The sequence below is a fragment of the Apteryx mantelli genome, chromosome 5 (genome assembly GCF_036417845.1).
Source record: "Apteryx mantelli isolate bAptMan1 chromosome 5, bAptMan1.hap1, whole genome shotgun sequence".
NCBI classification, from domain to species: domain Eukaryota; kingdom Metazoa; phylum Chordata; class Aves; order Apterygiformes; family Apterygidae; genus Apteryx; species Apteryx mantelli.
In genome coordinates, this window is record NC_089982.1 from 10,992,614 (window position 1) to 11,017,885 (window position 25,272).

The 25,272-nt window shown below is 42.0% G+C and overlaps 1 protein-coding gene across 1 annotated transcript; it reads right to left on the reverse strand.

Moving 5' to 3' along the window:
- Positions 1–21,514: 21,514 nt before the first annotated feature.
- On the reverse strand, positions 21,515–24,090 carry NPFFR2 (neuropeptide FF receptor 2). The gene is made up of 3 exons (XM_013951620.2): positions 23,772–24,090; positions 22,916–23,015; positions 21,515–22,355 (listed from the first exon to the last, which is right to left on the reverse strand). The coding sequence occupies exons 1-3, from the start codon at positions 24,085–24,087 to the stop codon at positions 21,515–21,517; spliced, it is 1,257 nt and encodes a 418-aa protein (XP_013807074.1). The 5' UTR covers positions 24,088–24,090.
- Between the last annotated feature and the right edge of the window lie 1,182 nt (positions 24,091–25,272).

Below are 25,272 nucleotides of genomic sequence, written 5' to 3' on the forward strand. Positions count from 1 at the left end.
GAGTCTTGTGGGCACCACGTGTGTCAGGTGGGCACCATGTGTGTCAGATGCTACCGCAGATGGTCCCGCGCTTGCTGCAGATGACTGCTCTCTGAACGCAAGTGTGAGACCTCGGCAGCTCTTCAACATTTAGGGGTTTGTGTACCTCCAGCGGCTATTTACAGCCTCCAATACAAGCCTTTGCTTGTCCCTTCCCCACTGTCTGAGTGTATTCTGGAAATATGCTTTACAAGTGTGATCTGCATGAATATTCTTGTTTCAGACACTGATGGGACTGAGCATTGTTGCAAGCTCGGGCCTGTCAGCTTAAAAGATTGAAAGAAAAGTCACTAGAAAAAAATTAGTTTGTCAAACCTTGGTGCTTTCATATACCACTTTACATTCTTTGTTTCTTATTTGGTCGTCTTATTTCTATGTTTGTCATGCATGTAAATTAACCTTCTAAATTCAGCCCAACAGATTACAAAGGCTATTACATGAATATTTATTCTGTATTTTCTTTCTTGATAGCTTCATCTCTATGCTGCCGTGAGCAATTTCTTACTTCTTGCTCTTTGAGAAAGCTGAACTACACAGGCATTTTGCAGAGGAGGCCACAGTGCTGTTTTGAGAAGATAGTGCTGTCAGATCAGTCTGTGTGTGCAGCCTAAGTGTTACAGTATCCACACGGCCTGTGAGGGGGCTAGTCAAATACGATTAGATGAAACAAGGTACTAAATCACTGCAGTTTTTTGGATTGCAAATCAATCACCAAATATCAGAGTTATGCCTCAAGTCTTTTCGCAGTTTTTGGATGATTGCTTGGATTATTTTGGAAGTATAACTAGCTGACTTTTTTGTCTAATTGAATGTTTCGAATTTTAACAGAATGACAAGGAGGGGAAGGAAAGGCAATTGTGGTTTATAAATACTTTTGAGATCAGCAGATCAATAAGAGTTATGGACAAAGTTGATCTGAGGACATATTTTCTGATCTGTAATAACTTGTGAATTTTTGTAACCTGCTTTTGAACTGTATTAGAAAGAAAACATACTATATTCAATATCTTAATAAAATGGAATAACATCAAAATGTCTGCCTTTTTAGAAACTGGCCAGGCAGACCACATTGAAACTTGGTCTCCCCCTAGAAAGCAACATTCAGATCAATATTTCTTTGTAACGAGTCTCAGCCTTAACAGAACATGCACAATGAATTTAGGCAAAAACATTGCGTCAACTCTGGGAACAAAGTGTTTATCAAAGAGTAATTGAGGTGTTTATTTACCAAATTAATCTTCATACAAGCAAATGGCCTTTTCCCTTTTTTTCCATTATGCTGCCAATATCCTGCTGTGCACAAAGAAAGTCTTTTCTAAGAATGAATTTTTCTTTTACCCTTTTTGCATTAAATCACATTAAATCAACCACTGCAAGTGGAGCTAGCGCATTAACTTTTTGTTTACAGCAGATGAGTACATTAAACTTGTAATTTAGTTCACAGTTTGAAAAAAAAAAAAGTGTTCACATCAGCCTGCACTCCAGCTTGTATTCAAGGTGATAATTGCAGAGGCTGGCTGAAATTTTTAGGGTCAGAAAAATCCTTCTGACCATCCGGTCTGTCTCTGTGTGGAATTACACAAGCTACATAACTTAATTGTTCATTTATTGACCCTAATGGTGTCTGATTGAGCTGGACTCGAACACAGTCCGACTGGCTGTGGGGAGCAGCCTCTGTGGAGCAGGCTGGAGCAAAGCAGGACAAAGCACATAGACAGTGTGGGATGTCCAGGGGCTGGGGGCAGGCAGGTGCTGGATAAAATCTCCAAACAACTCACATCCCAGTTTTGGAGCATTAGCTGGGTAAACAGGTCTTTTGCCACTTCTCTGCATACATATGGATTTTACCCATCATTGTGGCTGGGAGTATTTGCTTGTCAGCGCTCACTTTAGCCACAGAAACCTGATATGACCTATGCCCACCCAGCATTACTCCCAGTAACAAAAATTAAAAAGCAAATGCTGCTTTGGATTGCATCACTTTTTAAAAATCTTTTTTTTTAATAAATAATGAACACACCTCTTGGAAAGCGTGCTGAGTTCTGCTGCAATAGACTGTCATTAATCTGCTCAATTACAGTTTTTAAAAGTGCAATATGATCAGTAAGAGTCATCGTGGGTATGAGAGGGGTGGCTGTTAGAATCGAGCCTTGGCAGAAGATGATGACTGGGCCGTTCTTGTTTCTGATAAGCCTTTTCTGTCTGACAAAAGGCAGCACAAGAAGACATCAGGAGCTCTTTCCTGATTGCAGCTGGGATTAGGTTACATTTTCAAGTGAGAGTGTCCACATGCAGTTGTATGCGCATGTGTTTATTCCTTGCAGCACCATTATCCCTGGTTATGCATGGCTGAGGTAGCTTAGGCCCCAGGTATGAAAGTGCTAGTGGGTAGCTGTTTATTGTAGTTAGGGGTTGGTTGTTCCAGCGTCCCCTGAACAGCTTCCTTGCACAGATGAGCATTTCTGCTTGCTTAGTGGCAGAGAGATGCAAGGGCAGGTGACACACAAACTGAGCTGGCTGTTTGGGTTTTGGTATGGAGCCAGCTCTACAGCTTTCTCACTGCTGCAAAAGGGATAAAACATCTCAAAACCAAAATCTTATTACTATCTTTGTCCTCTTCCTGACCACTGAGGCGCCTGAGTAGATGTTTGGGTGCTGTTTGCTGAAGGTGTGTGGAGTGCCTGCTGTCACATAGACCATCAGCTCCTCCTGCCTCCCCCTTCAAGGACAGCGGTTTGCTTTCCTTGCTAGCACAAAGAGTCTTCAGCGTTCCAACAACCGTCAGAGCTGTAAAGTGGTAAGTAAACTAGAAGTGATTAGAAAGGTAAGAGAACATAAGAGAAAATGGGAATAAAATCAGGGCTAGGCTAAGACCTAGTCAGAGCTAACCAGAATATACCTCATGGAAGGAGTGTGCTCGCAGGTAAGAAGGTAGCCACAGAGACATAGTTGTGCAAAATCAGAGATTAATCTCCAGTAGGGAGTTCAGAGCGTGTGCTGAAGCCCAATGCTTTCTCTGTCCCACTGCAGCTGGTGCCCTCCCAATTCCCAGCAGGCCACAAAGTCACTCCTCCTTCAGCTGAAGAGCCTTCTCAGGTACGCTCTCCTTTTCAAACTGGTTCTTGGCTGCTGCTCTACTTTTCTAATGTATAATTAAGCAGCATTCTTCACAATTCAGAAAGAATTTAATCTCTTCTAAAACTCAGTAGCGTGAATGATCTGGTGACTTTAGAAAGTAAAGCCTTAGTATCTGCTGATTAATTTTCTCCTTACTTGGAAGACTGGAAAGTAGCTCTTTCTCAAATTACAGTGCAGAAATGATTATTTTCTCATTTGAATAAAGGTCCTTCAGACTGAAATCTTCTGTAAAAGTGCTGTTTTTTTCCTCTGAGATATTAGAGAGGTGTTTATTGAGGCTGTAATTCTGCTTTCGGTGCTGTGTATAGGTCTGTATCAGATACCCTTTAGTGCTCCCATCTGGCACTTAGTGTATCAGATCCTTCACAGTATTGCAGCCTGTTTAGCTCCGAAAGAGCAGTGATTCAGGAACAGGTAATGCTCCTTCTTGCACCCAGAACTGGTGTGGGGTGGCCACAGAAGCAAATATTATTCTATGGGTTTGGAGTGCTAAACAGCTGAGCAAAAATCAAATGTTGCAAGTTATCAACTGAAAACTTCCAAAATGGATATTTTCCACTGAGAAATGCCCCCATGGCATGTCATAAGAACTGCCATATGGGAGTCTCATCATGCCCTTGGTTTCTTCTTGAGGCTGTGTTCCTGCAAGAGTGCGTCTCCCACAGGGTAACGGAGGTCTCTGCCCTCGTTGAGCTGATGGGAACGATCACGTGGGACTGACTATAGATGGGACGTTTGGTTCATCGCATAGCCATCATGGGAATGATGACTATGGTTGGGACGTCTGCCCCATAAAGCAGGAAGGGGAGAGGGGAAGCGATGCAGAATCCAATTCTGACGTCGGTGGCATTTCCCATTTAAATGTTGGAGATAATTGGGACAGATGGTTTGGTTTGCCAGCAAAAAGTTAACCATTTCTGCAAAATAAGGGCTGTTTTTATGAAATAAGAATTTTGTTTACTAAAAATCTCCTTCACTGTGAAAAACAGTCTTGATGAGTACTTACAGTCTACTCTGATCAGGATCTTTATTTATTAGATACAGCTTGTTTCAGGGACCCTTGTTTTTCAAGCACCCTCTCCTGATGTTGCTGACGTTCCCAACTAGCACCAATACTTGAACCTTCATCATGGTGAGCTGAAAGCTGACAGCTTTTTTTCCATACTCAGTAGAGACTTTTGTGCCACTATATGGGCATAATTTTCCATGTATTTTTTGTTATTTGCCTTGAATTTTGGAAAGGAAGCAGCTCTTCTCTTGGCTAAAGTGCCCAGCTTACCAGATCTTTTCCCTAATTCCATGTTGTTTTGTAAGATCAGTTCCGCTCTGCCTCTACTTCTCTAAGTGACAGGATTCTCAGGTGGATGCCTTGGTCATTTTTTTTCGGTCTGGATGTTTGGTGCTAAGTTCTTTGTTTAAATGAAGTACAAGTTAATTTCTGTGGTACAATATGCCATCTACCATGTGTTAGTAACCCTGTAGCAGAGACCCAACGCTTCTTGCTTTTTGAGTCACATTGTATTTGAATGGCTTTGGCTGACTTACTGCTAATAGATATCTATTTGTGCCAATGCAACAGAAATCAGGCCTACAGATGGATAGCAAAATCAGTCAGAGCAGGTTTCAGCAAACATTGTTGTTGCTCATTCTCGGTCCTAGGTATAAAGCAAAGGGATATAGCCAATAACCTGTCCTGCTGAGTCTTTGCCTCTTAGCCTCTGAAATGTGATGTGTGCAAGGATGACTAGTGTCAATTAATGAGTTTTACTCACAGTCAGAGCTCAACTGGGAAGATTGATTTTGCATCCGTGCAAGGCTGGTTGCATACACACACACACGAGATTCTTTTTTTGCAGGACATTTGGATATGCATGGGTGTGTGTGTGATGTTGGTAACTGCCTATAATCATTAACTGTTTTGCGTTTAGCTTTTAGTAAATTATTACAGTGGTAGATGACTGCAAGTCAGCTAAAAATGCTCAGACAGCACTTGTCTAGCTGAGACACCACAAAGCTTAGTATCAGCCTTCGTCCAAGGGCTTACCAGGAGCAGTTCCTAGCCAGGGACTCCATGTTCTCCTTCTGCTGTCCCTTGTTGCAATGGTTGGTGTGTAAATCTGTGCACCGATACGGGTTCCCTTGCATTCAAGGAACTGCAAATGTGCACAGATGTCGTCTCCCCTAAATGTTTCTGGAGGTAGGATCGTAGACTGAAGTCTGTTCTTCAGAGAGGATGTCTCCTCTTGTGTATTGTATAACTGCATTTTGACCGAGGTATTTGGAGAGTTATCATAACACGAATCTTCATATAAGAAAATGGCCTAAATCTTTGTTAAAGCTTCTTTTATATTCCCCTTACAACAGTCCCATCACCAAAAAAAAAAAAAAAAGCATTAAGTTTCTAAACATTTTATAAATATCATATATTGTAATGGAGAAACTTTAATTTACCTTTAAGCATATGATTTTCACTAGGCCACAGTAAAGTCAAACATTCTTTAGTGCAAATAGCAGTCCCATTAACTCTTCTTGGCTAGTTTCTTATTGCTCCTCTCATTTGTAGTATCTGGGTACCTTAAGTGAGATGGTTAATATCTGCTTTTTCTCTTCATCTTCTCTGCAAGAATTGCTTGCACAATTGAATACATTGTTGGTTTCAAAGACTTTTTAACATTTCTTTCTTTTAGAAGGGAGTTTAAAAATCAGTGAAAGCAATTTACAAAGCCAGGCATCAGTGGAATATGGGTTTTTGTGTGTGTGTGTGTGAAGTTAAGGATGATAAAGAAATTGTTACTGTCTAACAGTAATTTAGAGGAAAAATTTTTGATTTTCACTCAGTAAAGAAAAATAGGCAATGCAAAAAGCAAACAGAACACAGTGATATTATTGCTAAGGATTTTGACACTTTTGTTAGTTCATAGCTGGCTTTACTGTCATGATACTCTGTTGGCTTTAGATTGTTTCATTTTAATGATCTGGTTTTTTCACGACTGAGCAACAATATTTGTTCTTCTTTTCAGTTTAATTCTGCAAATTAGCATCCTTTTTTACAGCAGCCTTTTTTTTTTTTGTAATGTCTTCTATATCTTATAGTGCAAAATTTAGCTGTTTGCTTTTTATTCCCAGCAGGATGGGAGAGCAGTAGGTGTATAAATGGAACACCGAAGGTTTCTTATTAACATTTTCCAGATTTACAGGATTTTTGCTACATGATTATGAGTCATTTTAATATAAACGCCCATGACAGGTTCTATTTATTTTTCAAATGAGGCAGACAATGAAATCTTCAATTTCTGGAAGATGGCAAAATTCCCTCAAGTCTTAGCAATAGAGTGGAAAGTCAGTTGTTAATATTAACAATATGCCTGCAGATGCCAACCATGAAAGAGGACCTCTTTTACTAGGCAAAGTACACATGCCTCATGAGAAACAGTCCCTGCCCCCAAGAGCTTGCAAGAGAAAGCAACAGGCAAATAAGGAAGAGAGCACCCAAGATAGAAAGTCCAGAGCAGGACTCTGGTATAGTCAGTCCAGAGTGTACAGAGGGGAGCAGAAAAGCTGAGAAATCCTCTGTTTTTTTCTCCCTAAAGAACAAGGAAGTAGTGAGTTCTTTTTATTTGCCTTTGGGATTTGAGCCCTTAAAAGTGCACATGCTTCAGAACATGATCTAGTCCTGGGACAAATCCAAAGCAGGTCATTTTTATGAGGAGTCATAGAGATATGGTGTGTTGAGGAACTCAGAGGTGATATGATACAGGCACTCAGGTAATCTTTGCCAGTCAGCAGATATGTCCTGGTCATATTTTCCCTTCAGTTATGGATTTGTCCATATAAATCTTTTAGTCTGAATGTCCAACAGTATCGCTGCTTGATGCAGCGAGCGTCCATGGTGTTGTGATGTGGCTGTACCCATTCATATGGTGCTGCCCCTTTCACTCAAATCATGTCTGTGGCAGCTGCTGCTTCTCTTGCTGCAGGTCGCATTCAGGACAGGAAAGAGGAAGAAGGTATGTGCCCTACTGAAGCTGCTTGAGCTTTGGATTCAATATGCTTCAAGTGCTGCAAGACAGAAACTTCGGAGACATCACATTTGCATTGGGAAATCCTTTCAGTGCTTCAGGAGCTCTGGTAAAGGAAAATATCTCAGAGCCCGGGGTGGGTTTCTTGCTACTCTGACATGAGTTTTTCGGTAAAAAAAAAGGAGAGGTTTCATCCCTTTTTAGAGATGGAATGGGGTTTAAATGCTGACTCTCTCTCTCAGGACAGAAGTAAGGCACACTGTGATTTCCAGAGCTGGCAGATGGGATATCTACTGTCTGTTACACACCTGTGTATGTTATGAGACTCCCTCTAGGTTCTTCTTCTACCTCTCTGCCAGCAGAGTAAACAGGCAACTCTTCCCTGCCTGAAGTGCCTGACTGCCAGCTTATACAGGTCTTGGCTGGACACTGATCACAGTTGCCAGGTTGGGTCTCCTGAAGTAGAACAAGACAGCTTTCTTCTTTAGGAATGCACAATTCAAAGAAGCCTTCTGGGATAAGAGTAAAAGAAACCATCGGTGCTAATGGTCCCAACCTGTAGCTTTAAAACTTCTGCGAGGAACAACCTCCCAACCTGTAGCTTTAAAACTTCTGCGAGGAACAACCAAAGTACCCAGCGTTTCCTAAAGGGATCACCTTTCATGGGCAATTGGAGAGCGTGTTGAAAAGGAATTGGCCCACGTGGTGTAGCCTCCAGTGTGGGAACAAGAGAGAATTCAGGGAGAAAGATAAGGGGGCACACAGGAAAAACAGTACGTGGCAGCCAAAGCACACCACCCTTTTGCAACATGAGTAACGAACTAGCTGGTGAAAGCCAGACAGTTTGTTCCAGCTGCACGGTGGAGGAGGGAGCGATATGGAGGTATCACGGTCCGCCCCTGACCACAAAGGGTTGCATCCCAAAAAATAATTGCTGCTCACAGACTAACTGTTGACCTATAGTACCCCCAGCCTCATTATCCCTGCTTACCATATTAAAAATCATGCCCTTTGCTGCATAATGACATGTAAATAAGGGGGCCTACCCCCAACAACCGCGCAAATGGCAATCTGGCCAACGAAGTATGTCTGCCGCACTTCCACATCCCACCTTCAGCAACTATAAAACAGAGGAGAGCTTACTAAAGTTTTTGGAAGGGAAGAAAACTGAACCGCCGACCTGTTCACTGGAGATTGCTGACGAGCGAGCCTCCTTCTCCCTCCCCCAAACAGGGACGCCTCTTTGGTAAGACTTGCGCCTCCGACAAACGTTGGACGTTACCCGGGAAAATATATTGTTATTGAAAGCGCTTAATTGTTAGTTTGAGCTCATAGAAAGAAATTTTGTAGCAGCAAGTGCATTTATCAATGGCAATTCCAAACCTGTTGTATCTGTCGCTTTAATAAAATCTTATTCTTTTTACTTTGCCAAACTGTCTCAGGGAAAGTCCTCAAACGGGGGCTCTGGCAGGCAAACGTAAATTATAAAGATAAGGAGGGGCCTTCCATCCCTCCCTTTCACGCGACACTCCAGTCAGAAAAAAAATGCCCAACAGTGCCACTTAGACTAGGAAGACAGAGATTATGTTAAGCTTGAAAAGGCAGGATTGAATCCACACTTGTTTGGAATACAGGTAAATATTGAACATCATTTTTATGACACGGATTTAGGCAGAAAATGATTCAAAGTGAATGCAAGTCATCAGAAGAGAGCTGCTGGTGAAAGCAGGGAAAGAAAAGAGATGAAAAATTCTAGGCAGCTCATTTCAATGGTAGAGAGAGACAGCTCAGTCCCAGAGATCTGCCGTGATGGGACGACAGGGTAAATAAGTGATGACATCTGTAGTGAAAGAGGTCCTGGAAGTCTCTGAAGGCAACATTATCCCCAGGGCCCTGAATGAGGTACCAGGAACAGGATGTACATCTGTAAAATTCCAGCCTCAGACTGCACGCAGGTGAGATTTTCATTAATAAGTAACAGAAAACAGAGATAGGAAGGCAGTCTTCTGACAGTGTAGAAATACTGTTGTAAGCTGCAGAGCCTTCATCTGTGTAATTTTGCTTTGCTGTTCCTCTGTACAGACTTTATAGGTTCGTAACCAGCCATGTGTTTGCTGCACCTTGTGCTTCTGTTTCTAAGCAACCAGTGTACATCCTAACCCTGGAGCTCCAGCGCACTGCAGGAGAGCAGAAGGTTGTGCTCAGGGAATGGAAGTTGGGAGTAGTGTTTTCCGCCACCTCAAGAGAGATAGCCTTATGATAGATTGGAAGTAATTTCTCTTCTGCATATGCCCAATGTTGCGGATGAGTGGGCAGTAATGCACTTCACTCGTAAGAGAGAAGCAGCAATATGTTTTATTGAGGTAAGGCAGTGATTTAACAAAGTTCAATCGTAAATAAGACAGTGATTTAATGAGGTTCGATAGTAAGGTTCACTCAGTTATTTACTGCATGGAGGACAGAGTCAGATAACAGTGTCAAGGAGACCCTCCCATTGAGTCACAAGGTTCAGAATGGATCCCCTTGCTTTCCAGACTCCTTTTCAGGGGAGTCTGGGTGCAGCTGGATCCCATCTTAGTCCCAGACTTGGTCAACAGTTCATAGCTAAAGGGTTATGTGCACAATCAATCAGAGATATAACTTAGCGAAGTTTTGCAAAGGTTCAGCATGCTATTAGTCACTTACCGAGGATCTGTCGCGGGTAAGGAATCTCTCTCAACCTCGAGGAGTAACCTTGAGAGGCGTCCCTGCTCAGGAGGAGGTTCTGCAGTGCAGCCCGCTGCCGTGCAGGAGAGCTCCATGGGCTCTGGGCTGCCCCCTATTTATGGCGGGGGGGAGATGATTGACTCATCGTCATATTTGCTTGCTAGACGGGTCTTAGTTGGCACATGCTCACAGCTAATTCTTAGTGTTGGGAGGCAGTTGCTGTTGCTACAATCCCCAGAACAGCCAGAGATCCTCTCTTTGGACTCCTACAGCTGTTGCGAAGCTCAGTATTTGCCAACCAAGAGTGTTTATTATATCCCAGCACACAAAGTTTAGAGTATGGGTAAACCACATATGCTTCCTGGCATTCAGAAAATTCAGAATTAAAAATGTGAAGAGAGAGCATAGTTGTATGAAATCTTAGTTATGAATCTTCCTCTCTTTATTGTCTCTTTTCATAGAAAGCACCTATATAGTCCTGTTCAAAACTTAAGGCTCTAAGCAAGCTCCTTGCCCACGGTATGGCAAATAAACAGTTTTTACAGTTTTCAAGCCGTCCTTCCTGGTTGTCAGCTGCTGCTGCAAATCCAAACCAGAGCGTTGCTGTGTATAGTGTTTAGTTCTGTTTAGTCTAAGCTGATATAACACACATTTTGATTCATCCCTGTAAACTAAAGCTTGCCTGATGCCAAGTCTAGAATATACTGTGATGAGAAAGCGGGAGGTAGGAGAAAAGCAAAAACAGCTGTTACTTCCATGCCCTGTTAATCTGATAAGTTATGTGTTGACAGACGTGGTATCTTTACCAAGCCATTTGGGATTCTTTTTCTTTCTCTTGAGGCAGAGTGATTTCTATAATTAGCATTCAAAATGTGGCGGGCAGTGGATCAGTATTCTTATTCTCATGGAAGCTGTCAGCTTGGATCTCCCTGTCTCGAGGAGTTACCATACAACTACCTATAACAGCCATTGGCACCAACATACTCAGAGGGACTGAGTACCTGCAAGCCTGTGGACTGTACAGAAATATATGGGGGACATGTAGTGCCTTTTCAGTACCGGTTCCTGTTCTGAGGAGCAGTCAACAAGCAATTAAACATCTGAATATATGTAAGGACAGCAGTGAAGACTTGGTAAAATCACAGAAGACCTGAACTGAACGAAGCGAGAGGTCAAAAGGAATCTGCCATAGTCTCGCAGTCAATCACTTATTACCACATTGTAGTTTGGGGCGTTCCGTGTCAACCAGTGTCAGAGCAAGAAATGAAGCTGTGCAGCCTTGTAGATGAATCCAAGCACTGCCTTCAAGAGCTGAATCCTTTGGACAGGGCAGTACCACTCTGTGCTTTATTGCCTGCCTCTCTTACAAGAGGATTAGACATTGATCTTGCTTGGGAAACTCTTGGGTTGTGTCTCAGAAGCGCTATGCCAGCCAAAGGAGTTATTTCTCTTCTCCTTAGGGAACTGTGTGATGGGCCCTACTTGGTGGAAACTGCTCCAGGATTGTTATTGATACACCAAGCTCAAAGCTTTGACTTTATGCTCCAGGTGCTCCACTGGGCAATTATGGAGCAGTTTCCTTAATGGCTGCATTAAGGGGTCTTTTCAGCAGCTTGTCACTACAACCCTAGCAAAGCACTGCCTCTTACAAACACGGAGATTTTGTCTCAGTGTTCGGCACAGGTGAAACGCTACCAACTGCTAAGGCCTTGGTGTTCCTTACAGCATGACATCAAAGGTCCTTAGAGGTCTGCCAGAAGAAGACAGAAACTGCCTTATCCTGCTGGTTTTGTTAAGGAAGGGATTACAGCCTGACCGAGTCATTTTAATGCTGTTGATGCGTGGGAGAGTCCTGTGATCAGTCCTGATCTGTGTGGTCAGAACGGCTTGTAGCATCTCAGTTCCTCTGATAGTACTGGGACAGGACAGGAGTACATTCAGGAAGGATAATTTGCAACCATTTTTGCTACTGTGCAATCCAAAGTTTTATTTTACATGCCACTGGAGTGGAGTCATTCTGTGTATGGCTGTGCTTGTCTTGAAAAAAAACCCAGAAGAAAACAAACCCCCCTGGTATGTCCAACTCCACCTCATAAATGTGACACTGACTCCTTAATGGGATTAGATATTTCCAAAAGGTTAGTGATTATATTGCCATTTAGGGGAAAGCAAAGGGCTCCCCTGTGGAATGCCAAGGAAAAAATAAAAATCACTCCCTTTTCTGCTTCACCCTGTAACCACTGAGCTTATGCCCCCTTGTCCATTTATATTTGGAAGCTAGGCTTCTGCATGAGGCCTTTTTGAGCTAAATACTCCCTGGTTACTGAAGCAGCATTGTGATAAGATACGTATAAACATAGGAAGAAAAGAGATATAAAAAGACTGCTCAGGTCAACCAAATCTGAACTTAGCTTGCTGTGTTTCAGGGCTCTGCTTTATTTTGGTTGTATCACAAAATGCAAACAAGGACGATTTCACTGGATACACAAGCAGTGAGGAGATTTTGGAAAATAATCTCATAATAATCTTCATGGCTTCTTTAACCCTGTGATGACCACTTAATTATGCAGAGTAATATTTTGGAACATGCCCCAGTGGCTAAATCCCACTTCCTCTGCGTTTCTTGAAAAGTCAATCGGGGGAAGCTACTAGGTGTTGGCTCTTCAAAAGCATTCAGACCTGCAGGGATGCCAGTAAGTGCCTCTGCCCCCCCCCCCTTTTTTTTGACACCTAATTATAGCTTGCTGCTTTTGGAGAAAAGATGCTGGTCAAGACACTTATATGCTTGTTTTATCTTCCCAACAACATATTGGGGACTGACTCTTTGATTCCCCCTGGGACAATCGGTCCCAGGCAGAGCATTTGGTTGTAGCAGAGTCAGAGAGCAGCCACAAAGAGCAAATTTCTTTAAGCAGGTTCTCTGTTGTTACTATTAACCATGAGCACATCCATTACGGATGAACAGGGAACTCACTAAATAAGTTGTCTGCTAAAGGAATGCTGAAATAAAGAAATTCCCTGTATCAGAGGAGCCTTCAGAAGGTGCGTCTGCCTGGAATTGTGCAAAAAGGCCCGGCACTGTCTGACCTACCACAGGCAGGTGAAAACTGCCAGGGATATGACTGACAGAAGCAGTCTGCTGTCACGGAAGATGATAAGGAGAAAAGATGGGAGGCTATAATTAGTTAAGGACTTGCAGTCTGCAAATCCTGCCCCTGCAGAAGTGAAATAGCAGAACTCTTCTGGCTTTAGGGATGGTGGGGTTAGACCGCTCTTTCCATGAGGGGCAGTGTCTTGTGAATTCAGGCCAAGATTTTCACAACTGACTTGTGGCTGTGCTGCCTCCACACTTTTGGTACCTGCTGCAAATCTCTAAACCAATCCCCAAAGAACAAAAGCCCTAGACACATTTAGCGCTTGAAAAACAACCCTTGTATGCATGCTGCCATGGACTTCTCCAGAATTATTCATTTCAATGAAGTTAGGAAGGATTCATGTTGGCAGGACCCAGAACTTGGCAATTACAGAGCAGTTTCTTTAATGGCTGCAGTTTTCCCTTCCATTCTGGTTTACGTGGACAGCTTTCTAGTTAAAATCTGCTACGTGACAGGATGTCTTTGATGTTTTTGATGGAATTCAGTTCTTCTAGTGTTACAGTATATATAGTATAATACTAGTTAAATATTAACTAGTATTAAAGCTCCTCTGAACACCAGTTCTTCATATAAATGGTGAAAAGTTGTAACAGAAAAAGAAATAATTCCTCAGGGAATCCTGAGTTCTTGAGGTTCGTAGAAGCTGTCTGTAATTTCACTTTCTGATAGGAATGGGAAAAAGTTTTAGCAGCATCTATTTATTTTCTTCAAAAATGTTTTTACTTGCTTGGACTACTGAAAAATCCGCTTGCTGCCTAGCCCCCTTTACCTTTCAGTTTGCTTGTATCCCCTCTTCTTCAAAGTCCTTCCTAGCTTTTTGACTTTGTCCTTCATCGAATAGAGATTTTTATTGCAGCTGCAGGGCCCCCAGCTAACTGCAGCCTCCCTTGTCACAGATCGCTCTCGTTGCTCCAGTTTTCTCAGTACTTCAATACTCATCTCTCGGGCCTCCCTCTTTGTTTCTTTCTAAACATAATCAGCTTCCAAATGCCTTCCCTCTGCAAGGCCTTTTCTTCCAGGAACTGTTCCCCTCTTTTATCCTTGATGCAAGTTTCTCCATGCTCACAGTTAACTGTAGTGTTGTTTTCTGCTCTTTATTGTTCATTCTGTCTCCCGTTACTGCAATTAATACCCCAACAGGCATGAGGGTGAGTCATGGCCAACAGGAGGGCTAAAACCCATCAGTTCCAAAACCACTGGTTTCTCCCATCTCAGCAAAGTAAGATCCTCCGCACAGTACCTCCCATCACCCTCCTGGGTCAGATGCTAGACTGTAATAACACTTATAATCATTTGCACTGGTCTCAGCTTTCTGCCTTTTATGATATAGCTCAGTGCACACAGAGCAGGCAGAAAGTTAGTGCTAGCTCAACCTCTGCCTTTTTATACTCCATTGTCTTCCGAAAGCTTTTCCCTTATTCTCCTAACTCATTTTTTAAAAATAAAAACATGTCTTTTACATCTTCCTCATCTGACTTGGGCTTGCTTGAGTCACACAATAATTTTTTTGCTGGAGAAGTAAATACAGCTCTACCTACCTACTCTGTAGAAATGATCAATCAAAAAGAAAAAGACAATATTCTTTTCAGAGACCTTGAAAGTTGATATCATCATCTGTGCTTGAATGCTGGCCCCTCTATGAAATAGGTTTAACTTAGTTTTTCAAAAAAAAAATTCAATAAGGGGTTTCTTAGATTGTCTAAACATTCAGGTCTGGATTTGAATCATGCTTAAAGTTTAAACTGTTTTATAATGTTTAAGTCTATTCCCCTCTTTGTAGCCTCCATGTATAGAAAAGAGAGTTGTTTGCTATCTTCTCTACAAAAGCTTCTTAAATATTGGAAGAATGTTATAGTTTCTCCTTCACTCTCCTGCCATTTTCTTTTTCCTAGAAAACAGAATTCTGTGATGAAATCAAAGGTTTTCTTTGATTAAGGACTTCCCTTACAGAGATATTTTCTAGGCCTCTTCTCATTCCCTTTGCTGTCTTTTAGACTTCCTCTGAGTCTGTTCACAGCTTTCTGAAATTGCTACACCCAGCTGGAATCACGCTAGTGCTGAATGGAGCGGAACATCTGATGGTCACAATAATATTCCCGACTGTTAATGTTAGCCTTTCTTTTTGTAACAGCAGCACTATTACTGCTTTTTCACTGCTCTCCAGTTTGGTCCACCAAAACCCACAGATCTGTTTTTACAATATTGTTGTAGCGTTATCCCATTTTGTGTTTTACATCTTACTTGGCCATCTTCCATGATCCACTTGATCCTTGCTGATTTTGGACAATTTCTGTCTTTGAGCAGGAATTTGGGGCCATCTCCTAGAGGTTGTGTTGTCTAAATCAAATCCTTTTCGTTACGTGCTCTTATAAAGTATGAGATCATTTCAGGGCTTAGTTATTTTTACAGTGAAGGTGTTTTCATGATCATTATCTTTGTAAAAATATTTCAGTAGGACTGGACCTTGCACAGACCTTTGTGTGATGACAAGTGAAGCATCTCGCACTGACAATGAACATTTGATAAGTGAGTTTTGAATACAGTTTTTGAATCATTTTCCCAGGTTTCCCAGGTTGAAGTGTTTTCCTTCATACCATAGTTACTTAGTTCCTTAAAGTAAACAGAAAATTCTGTAAAAGACATACTCTTCTCAGTACAGCTTATACTTAACTGGTTCCTTTTTTTTTTGTTATGCCAGAGAGGAGTAGGAGCAGGGCTGCTCCACAAGGGCGTCAAGCCAGGACCCGAGGGTGACAGCAAAGCAGGGACCTCTCCAGCAAGGGCACAGCCTCACGGCGCACAAGAAGTGCAGGGCAGATCCGAAGGCAAGCCAAAAAGTCAAATCAGTCAAGCAGGTCAGCAAAGCCAGGTAGGGCATAGCACACGCTCGGCAACACCCGGGCAAGGCCTGGGCCTAAGCTTAAATGTGATTTCAGTGTGATTAGTTTGAGGTGACGCGTGCTTAACAAATCCACACTCAGTTTTGGGGGGGCTGATTTTCTGGAGTTTCTTTTGGGACCTTATTATCCTCTAGGGAGTTGATGATTCACTGTGTAATCATTTATCCTGGCGTTTTCCTGCATATTGAATTGATGCTGCCTGCCCTGCAATTTCCCAAGATGTCTTGAAGATTTAGTCACAGCACTGAGCTGCTTCTGCAGCTCTCTTAGGTAGATTTGATCAGGCTGTGTCAGTTTTAACACAACTTGCTCACCCAAACGTTCTTTAACCTTTTCTTCTTCTTTTCTGTCCTGAAATCTGGATCACAATCTTTTTTCTTTAGAATGGAAACCAAGGTAATGCTGTGTATTTAGTATTTTAACCATATTTCTGTCATCTATGTATTTACTTCCCTATTTAGTAATGTGCTTCTGCTTCCAATCTAATCTCTACATTCGTGCAATTTTGTTCCTCTTCTTGACGATTTCTTTTTGATGCCACTAAAGAGTTTTTGACACTGCTCTTTACACAACCAGTATTGGTTTCATATTATTCTTTGTCCTAGTGAAAGTTTTCTTTTGAGCCACTAATATTGTCTCTTCCAGTAACTACCAACTCCCCTATACTTCTTTATTCCTAGATTTTTCCTAAGAGAGCTTCATCCAGTTCCCTGTGTGTGTTAAAGTCTTTTTGATTCTGGATACAATACAAATGTTTTTCGGTGGGAGAGTTACTGCTACAGGAGGTTTGGGCATGCATATCAGCAGCTTTTCATTCGACCTAAGTGGACCTCCTTTGTGGAGGGAGCGAACGGATGGAAACTTAAATAACACTGCTGTCTAGAGGCTGTACAGCACCACCAAATGTGGTGACAACAGTCTGGTACAGCTGGTTTACTCTGTCATATTACATCTATGGGTAGCATATAAATGTCAAGTGAAAGACACAAAAAAAGAAATAAATGAATAAGTATTAAAAATATGCCATTTCCTTTGAACAACTTGGGCTATTAGCATTCAGAGCCTATTTTTAAAATGCTATCAGGCCCAATTTTAAATTAAGAAATAAGTTTGCATATTTCAGTTACAGATATGTTGCCTCAGTTTTCCAAATTACTTGACAATATTTGGGGCATTTGTCTAAAAGCAAAGCAATGCAAGAAAATGAATCAATGGAGTTTAGGCTAATGAGGATGCTGAATGTGTGGGGATTGCAAGCGTGTAGGAGTAATGTGACCAGACAGGGTAGGAAACATGAGACTCTGGAAACTTAGTACCTTACTTGTGACAAAAGCTGTTTTGATTCTAGTTCAGTTTCAAAGTGGAAGGCATAGATTTATTATTTGGTTTCAATTGATAAATGACAACTGGATCTGCTGTGCCTTGGAGTCTGTGGTCCTCTGAGGTGTGGCTTGCTATTCACGAATGCTAATGGCTCCTAAGGATGGTGAATTGCTGATAGGAGCAAGTGGTGTTAAGTTCCCTGTAAAGATCCTGTAATAAAAAAGATTAACTTACACAAAGTACCAGATACTTTTGCTTTTGAATTAGCCACTTGGTGCTGGTGATAAAGACATTGAGGTGTGGCTTAGAAAGACTACTTGTGAGCCTCCTGGGCATGAATGGTAGCAACCTAAGTAGAAACCTGGGACTGCTCCTGGTTTTATTGAAGTTAAATCAGTTGTTAGAGCACCTCTTGATGAATAGCTGGAAAAGAGATGCTTGGAGAGGGTTAAGGCTGTTCAAATTTTAGAACAATTCTAAAGTGTTCCTACTGGGAGTTGTTCTGTGTTCATACAATGAGAGGAAATGAGGGTGTCTTGAAAACAGCTAAGATGATTGGTCAACCTTGGATTTCTGTGATTAAACTACCTACCTGCTGAAGATTCAGTGATGTCTAAATGATTGATTGGTGGTGAATCATAGAACCAAACATGCTGACTTTTCATTATTGCTGCTGGAATTACAATAAAAAAAAATCCAAAACAGTACACAAAATAATTATCTATTTGTGTTAGATGTCAGGAATCCAGAGGACAAGAGATGTTCAGTGAATTTGGGTTAGCAATGTGCCTTTTAAGTAGAGCAAATGGGAAAATGACGATAGCTGTATATTCAACTGGGAAATGCGATCCTAGCAAAACTGAAATATTTGATGAAGTCCTCTTGTTCTGTAGAAATTTCTTTTCTTTTTCCTTGTATCACTCAAATTCCTCCCCCAAAGGCTAATTACTTCATCAGACAGTGTTTCCAGGATAAAATCCTGCTTTTTAAAGTAGTGTTTTCTTTCATCTTTTTTATGTGTTTTGGTATGCATTGTTACAACTCAATCACATTGGGGGGGTTTTGTGTGTGGAGGTAACATTCTGAGAGCATTTTGAAATTCAGTTTTAAAAAAGCAAACATTTTAATTTTGTAATCATCCTTAAAGCATTATTTCCATATTTAACACAGGCCTGTTTCCAGTGAAGGCAAACCATTTGATGGTTTTTACTTCAGGGTCTTTCCCTCACAGTGAAATGCCAAGGCCATCTTCAGGAATACCACCCTGAGCCAGAAGAACACTTAGGGGAATTTTTATGTCCTGTTGACGTTCGTTTTGAGCACATCCGTGAGTATTTCGCTGAACAGAGATAAACACAAGCGTATACTTACGTTTAATAACAGTCTCCAAGCTGTGCTGAATCATACAGAATAATTCCGGTTGAAAGGGACTTCTAGAAGTCATCTGGTTCATAGCTTTAATCAAGAAAACACATCTTTGGCAAAAGCTTTCTGGAAAAAAATACCTCCTGCAACAATAGGCTGTCTCTGTTGTTAGCTTATTAAATGTCACTCTAAAATCAATAGATGGCATGATCTGCAAAATGTATACCAGCTAGCTGGGTGTGTACATTTGGTCTGATTTTTAAAGAGCACAGTGTTCCTGTCTCACTTGTGGATGGCACTGTTTGCCATTCACCAAACTGTGTTTCTTGTTGCAGTAAAACAAGCTATCTTTCTGAGACTGGCCAGTTGTTCAGGTCTAGAACCCATAAATAGAACGGATTAAATTATTAAGACCTGGGTATTCTTCACCAGAAAAATCTGTGCTTGCAGCCGTAGATAAACTGTGCCATAAGCAATAGACAGCTGTGCATAATTTGGCCTTCTATATAAAGAGAGAGACATAGCAATAAGCTTTGGGAATCCAAGTAAAGCAAACTTTGCCAGGCAAAATGGGTCTCATTTTTAAAACGTACAACAAGTGAAGGAAGAAGGACTGGATGAAGGGGATGCAGGAAGTGTGGAATACCTGGAGCTCAAAAAATTTTTCTTTGCTGGGTTTTTCAAGGGAGCACAACAGAGTCAGGCATCTGTATTTGATTAGATCCTTTAAAAATCCCAGCCTAGATACAATGCATTACAAAATCACCTGCAAAATTAGAGCTGTTGGCTGCAGCTTCCTACCCCCTCCGAATATTTTCCATGTTTTCTAGTAACTTGGAGAAAGGAAGAGTTTGGGGCAATACAGCTGGAAAAGTTATTGGTTTCCCCTAATTGTGCAAATCTGTCATCATCTGAAAGGTGTGCAGATTTATGAGAAGGAGGACTCTAGTTTGATGAGCATGTCGCTCCACCTAATCACTGGGGAGTGACCTTACCTCGTAATTGGCACCTCTAGACCCTCACAGGATAAGACATGGTGAAGCTCTAATCCTGTAGCACATCTTGCACTAACCTGGACCCCTCATCGATGTCAAGAGCGTCTATGAGATGCCTCCAGGGTTACTCTGTCTAAAAGTGCCAGGCTCTCTCAGATGGAATAGATCCTCAAGATATTCTCTCTCATGCTAGCCTTGAAGTTGCAGTCCTCTTGGGTGAATTGCACCCAAACAAAACAGAATGAGATCCCATCAAAATTATTCCATGAAAGCAACTTTTCTTTTTTTATTTCTCAAATTTTCGCTCCATTTCTCAAGCTGCAGCAATAATTAGTATCACAGAATTAACAAGGTGAACAACCAGAAATGGGAATAAGTGAAATGCCACTGAAGATGCTTACTTTTTGCAGTTTAGGTTGGAAACAGTTGGCATACAAAATGTCCAGGAAGAAGCACTATGGGTACAGCTACATGTTGACCTAGGAATTGGTGAGTTCAGTTCAAATATTAATACTTTATCTCCAATATTTGACTTAATGAGATTTATCAAATAACAGATTGACAAGTTCCAGGAACAGGCTTAGGCTTCACAGAAGCAGCTAAAGCAGCAGTACCAAGGAGAATCCACTGCTGAACAAAGGAAAAGGTAGTATATTAAATAAAGAAGTGAATTTATTGGATTAGTCTTGCTATTAGTCCAGTAAAAGTGGACTAATATTAGTATCCAGTATTAGTGGATATTTTGATCTACAGACACAAGTATTTCTTAATTCAACAGTAAATTAAAATGTTCTAATGGAATAGTTTTGGCAGGGAGCTGTGAGGGCCAGTGGCTCCCTGCGAGCTGGGAAGCTGGGAGCTGCAGGGGATCCCCTGACCAGCAGGGCAGGGGCTTCAGCAGCCAGGGCCCGTCCCACCACCCCCAGTGAGGGAGCAGGGCAGGCTGGGGGGCATCCAGGTTCATCCAAGAGTCCTGGACAAGTCCGTAGGGATGACGCAGGTCCAAGGCCAGGCTGGAAAGTCAGTCTGCACTTCAGGGTCTTGGTCTGGCCCTGGGCAGGTGCAGGCAGGGCTGCAAGGCAGCGGGACCTGTAGCTCCGGCAGGGGCCAAGCACTGGAGCCTCAGCGTGTGAAAGCAGCTCCCCTGGGCAGGGGTCGGCGCTGGCTGTGGCCACCCCGCAGCGCTGACTGGGAGCCTCTCCAGGGTCAGCAGAGGGAGGGGGCTGCCCTTGGCCACGCTGGCTCTGAGCTGCCCCCAGCCCCAGCAGCCGGAGGGGGGATGTGCTCAGGGTCCTGACAAGTTTCATGATTTTCTCCTCTATCCAGCCCCATAGTCTAGGTATGCTAGGACACTACAAACAGCCATTATGTTTTCATTTCAACAAGAAAATTGCATGCATTAACAACAAATAGCCTTACATGCTGAAGCATTTCCATAAATATTGTTTAAGCAACCCTGTTTGACCCACTCCAAGAAATTCAGAAAAGCAAATGGACAAGTATTCTCCTCTTTATCAGTATCAGGAATAACTGTATCTGAGTCAATAATCATAGTTTTCTTTTTCTCTTACATCAGGATAAATGGAAGGTAATTCCATTTTAATTATGTCTTTGCTCCATTCCAGTTTGGGAGCAGGGAGACACCACTGACAGCAGGGGAGATGCTCCTGATGTAAACTGGTGACAAAGAAGGCTGAATTCAGCTTCTACCTATATCAAACAATCAGATATTATGCAAGCTGCATATCTTTTTCTAAACAGAAACATATTGGCATATTTTGGTTTTGTCAGAAAGGTCTTACAGGGTATGAATTTCCCACCACAATAAATAAACTCTGCCAGGCACAAATCATTTAGATAGTTCATAGCAAGTTTCACTTAACTCCATTGTTGGAGGGCTCTTCTAGATCCTCCATCATCAAATCCTGCTGCTCATTTATCCAATTTCCTTTCCTAATTGGCTTCCCCTCCTCCTTAGCATTTTGACAAGCTTGATCTTGGGGTGTCTGGTAGTTGGCAGCTGGCAAAATGGCATTGCTTTGGCCTCGCTGCGAATAGACCTCCTTGTGAATCACCTCCCTAGAACAGAGCTGAAGTTTAAAGGCTGCCTGGAAACCTCGGCGGAAGTTTTCATTAAAGAAACCATAGATGATGGGGTTGACACTGCTGTTGAAAAAGGCCAGCCAGTGAGCAAAGGGATAGATATAAATGTTGATGATCTGCAGCTGGACATCTGACAGGTTAGCATAGTCTGAGAGCATCAACAGAGTCCACAAAGGAAGCCAGGACAGGATGAAAAGCAAAGCCACGATAATGAGCATTTTGATTACTTTTTGCTTCTTCTTGGACACAAGGTGCCGCTGCTCCTGGCTGTGTTTTCCCGCTGCAGGCATTGCCGTGTTGAAGAGAGTAATGCCTATCCTCGCGTACATGATAACAATGAGTGACAGGGGAGCCAGATAGATGTTGGCAAATAGAACCGTCGTGTAGATCTTCCTCATTCCTGGATCAGGCCAGTCCTCCCGGCACCAGTATACAGGGCGGGTTTCATTGCCATAGCCAAGGATCACCCTGAAATGCTTCTCTTCTTGCACCTGCGACATGACTGCAGAGGGACACATGATTGCCACAGCCAGAATCCAGATGACCGCTATAATGACAACTGCGGTTGAAATGGTCAGCTTCTGCTTAAAAGGATAAACGATGCATCGGAACCTGCAGCAAAGACACACAGGAACATATGTGGAAAAGCCATTTAAAGAATATTTAATCAAACAGGCAAACATGTTCATGCTTTCCAAATTGTGTATTTTTAAAGAAAAACAGATGTAATCAGCTCCTCATCCTACATAAACCAGTGGAGTTACAATTAGTTGCTCCATTTAAGAGCTGTCTTGGTAAAAAGTCTCCCAAAAAATCACATTTATTTTTAACATTTCTTTATATGATCTGTCCCCTTACCAGCCTGCTACTACTACTTCAGTAACCAAAGCAGTTACCAGGGTCTCTACTATCTAGTTCAATAGCTGGAGAACTAACCAACATTAGGCAGCCAAGTATAGCTCAGCTGTACCATTTTTAAGAGATACTAATGGAGGAGCAAATTGCTGCGGCTGCTTTTTAGACACGGCCACGTTTTGTTCTGCTTGCTAGCTCTAGGAGCAAAATGCCTCTGATCTGTTGCAATGTTGTATGGATTAATGAATCAGCCTCAACATGGTCGAGTGGCCTTAGGGTGATGAAAAAGATGGTTTCCCATCTTTGTATCATCTTACCTGTCTACGGCAATTGCAACTAGAGTGAAGACAGAGGCCGAGACAGAGATTCCTTGGACCATCCCACTCATCTTGCAAACCATGCTCCCAAACGGCCATCCTGGAAGGAAATGGGACATTGAAATTTTCTCCAACTCACTGCAGTACTATACTTCCTCTAATGTAAACAGAAGAGGAATATTCCTCCTCCAAACTAATAGATTTCGTTTGCTCTGTCAGGCTGTAGGCGGTAAGGGAGGCAGAGTTTAGATGAATAACTGCTTTGCCAAATGCTTTGAATGTGTTTCTGATGTTCTGAAAAATAGCAGAACAAGGATTTGTGATTACAGGTTAAAATGGGGCCTCAACACAGGAAAGGGAATCGAGCACTACAGTTGAAGATGTCTTGAATGCTTCCATTAAATCAGAGGAAATGTAAGGTATCATCTGAGGTAAAAATATCTCCTCTGAATCCTTCAAAAAATAAATATAGTATCACTTCAGATTACTGTTGAATTTAGCTTCAGGACAGCCAGTGCTGACTGCCATACTTTCCTGCGTAGGCTTGAAGCTATGCCACCTCCTACCACCCTGTTTGTCTGCTGGGTATACAGGGCTGCAAGGCATCTAATGGGGTGCCTAAACTTTTTTTAACCAGTGTAGAGATTACGTCTGTGAAGGGTTTTGCCCCTTAGGTCAGGATGCAATACAAGGGCTCTAAATTTGTCCCAGATCTTATCAAAGGGGTTGGTTCTGTATGCCAGGGACAGAATTAAGGAACGATTTGTGGGGGGTTGCTGTCTCATGTACCATGCTCTCAGAAATGCAGGAGAGTCCCCCTTGAGCTCTTACTGCCATGTGGTGTGACCCAGCCTACCTGCAATGATGTTGTCCAGGAGAGTGGTGGGCATGCAGAAGATTCCCACCAGTAAATCACTGACCGCCAGGTTTAAGATGAAAAGGTTTGTGACCGTACGCATGTGTTTGCTCCGCAGAACGATAAAGCAAACCACTCCATTGCCAACCATACAGAGCAGGAAGATGAGGAGGTAAGAGATGATGAAGACAGCTGCCACTGAAGGCTGATGAAGGTAGAAGTCTACGTAGGAGACATTGCCTTCCAAGTACAGGTACTTGTATGTCCCATTAAAACTGAGCATGTGAGGCCAATCAGTTGAAGAATCTGAATCCATTTTCTTACTCGTAGTGTATTGTGCCTTAAAAGATGTTTTTAAAAAGGTCATTATAGCATGTTTAAAATTGAATTGAAAAAATGGGACTGTATTTGGATACACAGTGTGTTGAAATACATGAAAAACTATTATATATGCTCTTTCCTTTAGGGCTTACTTTGACAGTCCACATTCTGAGCATTCCCGGGCAGGAAAAGCAACAAATGCTATTAGTTTGATTTTACAGCATGGGTATATAAAAGTAACTAGTAAGACTGCTAACATATTTTTTTCCATCTGCAGGCTTCATAAATCAAGTCCTTTCCTCCCCCCAAAAAGGATGTAAACTGGCCTTTTATGATGCGTCAGGTAAACAAAGCAACAAACTAAACAGTTTATTTTGAGAGGAAAAAAATCAGAATTCTTGAGAAATCAGCTTGCTCGACAATTTGAGTAATCTGGCACTTAGGTAACAGTGTGGTTGCTGAGCTTAATTAAAAACAGTGATTAAATTAAACCTGTCTGAAGTGATACAAATCCTCTGCCTGAATATATACAAATCCAGTCCCATTTCACTGTAAAGGAAGTTTTTTTGTGTGTAGTTGAAGTTAGATCACAGCTGACTTGACTTCCCTGCTTAAAAGCCATGTAGATCAAGAGGAATCAGGAAACATGAAGGACTGTAGTGAAGTACAAGACAGCTGGATTCATTTCCTAGCTCTGCTACTGACTTCCACTGTTCTGTTGAGGAATTCATAATCTCTCCATGTCAGAGATCTCCTGCTATAAAATGTGGGTAATACCTTCTCCCACTCTGTGTTTTCACAGCGTAAAGTAAATTCTCCCATTTTATATTGTGTTAGGTCACAATTGGCCAAAAATACAGGCTTTTTCTTGCAGAGACTTTTTTTCGAATGTGGCTTTCTTCATATTGTATCATCTGCATTTCAACCTACAAGTATCTATGCCTTCTCTGTTGCAGTAGCAACGCTTCTGCAAACGCGTTGGTTTGAGGATAAGGCAAGCAAGACTTTTTATTATACACTAGAAGGAGATGAAAGAACCACTTTAAGGTAGGTACAGAATTTGTATGCCCCAGACTAACTTACCTATTTTAGAATGTAACTGATTGATTGAGCTGAACTACATAGGCTACACTGTTTTCTTGCCCTCCTGTATTCCTATAGGAATACAAGAAGCTGCACT

Coding starts and splice junctions, on each gene's coding strand:
- NPFFR2 (XM_013951620.2), bottom strand. CDS start 24,087: ATGGATTCAGATTCTTCAACTGATTGGCCTCACATGCTCAGTTTTAAT. Junction 23,016..23,771: donor CCTGGACAACATCATTGCAG/GTAGGCTGGGTC, acceptor ATTTCCTTCCAG/GATGGCCGTTTGGGAGCATG. Junction 22,356..22,915: donor GTTGCAATTGCCGTAGACAG/GTAAGATGATAC, acceptor TCTTTGCTGCAG/GTTCCGATGCATCGTTTATC.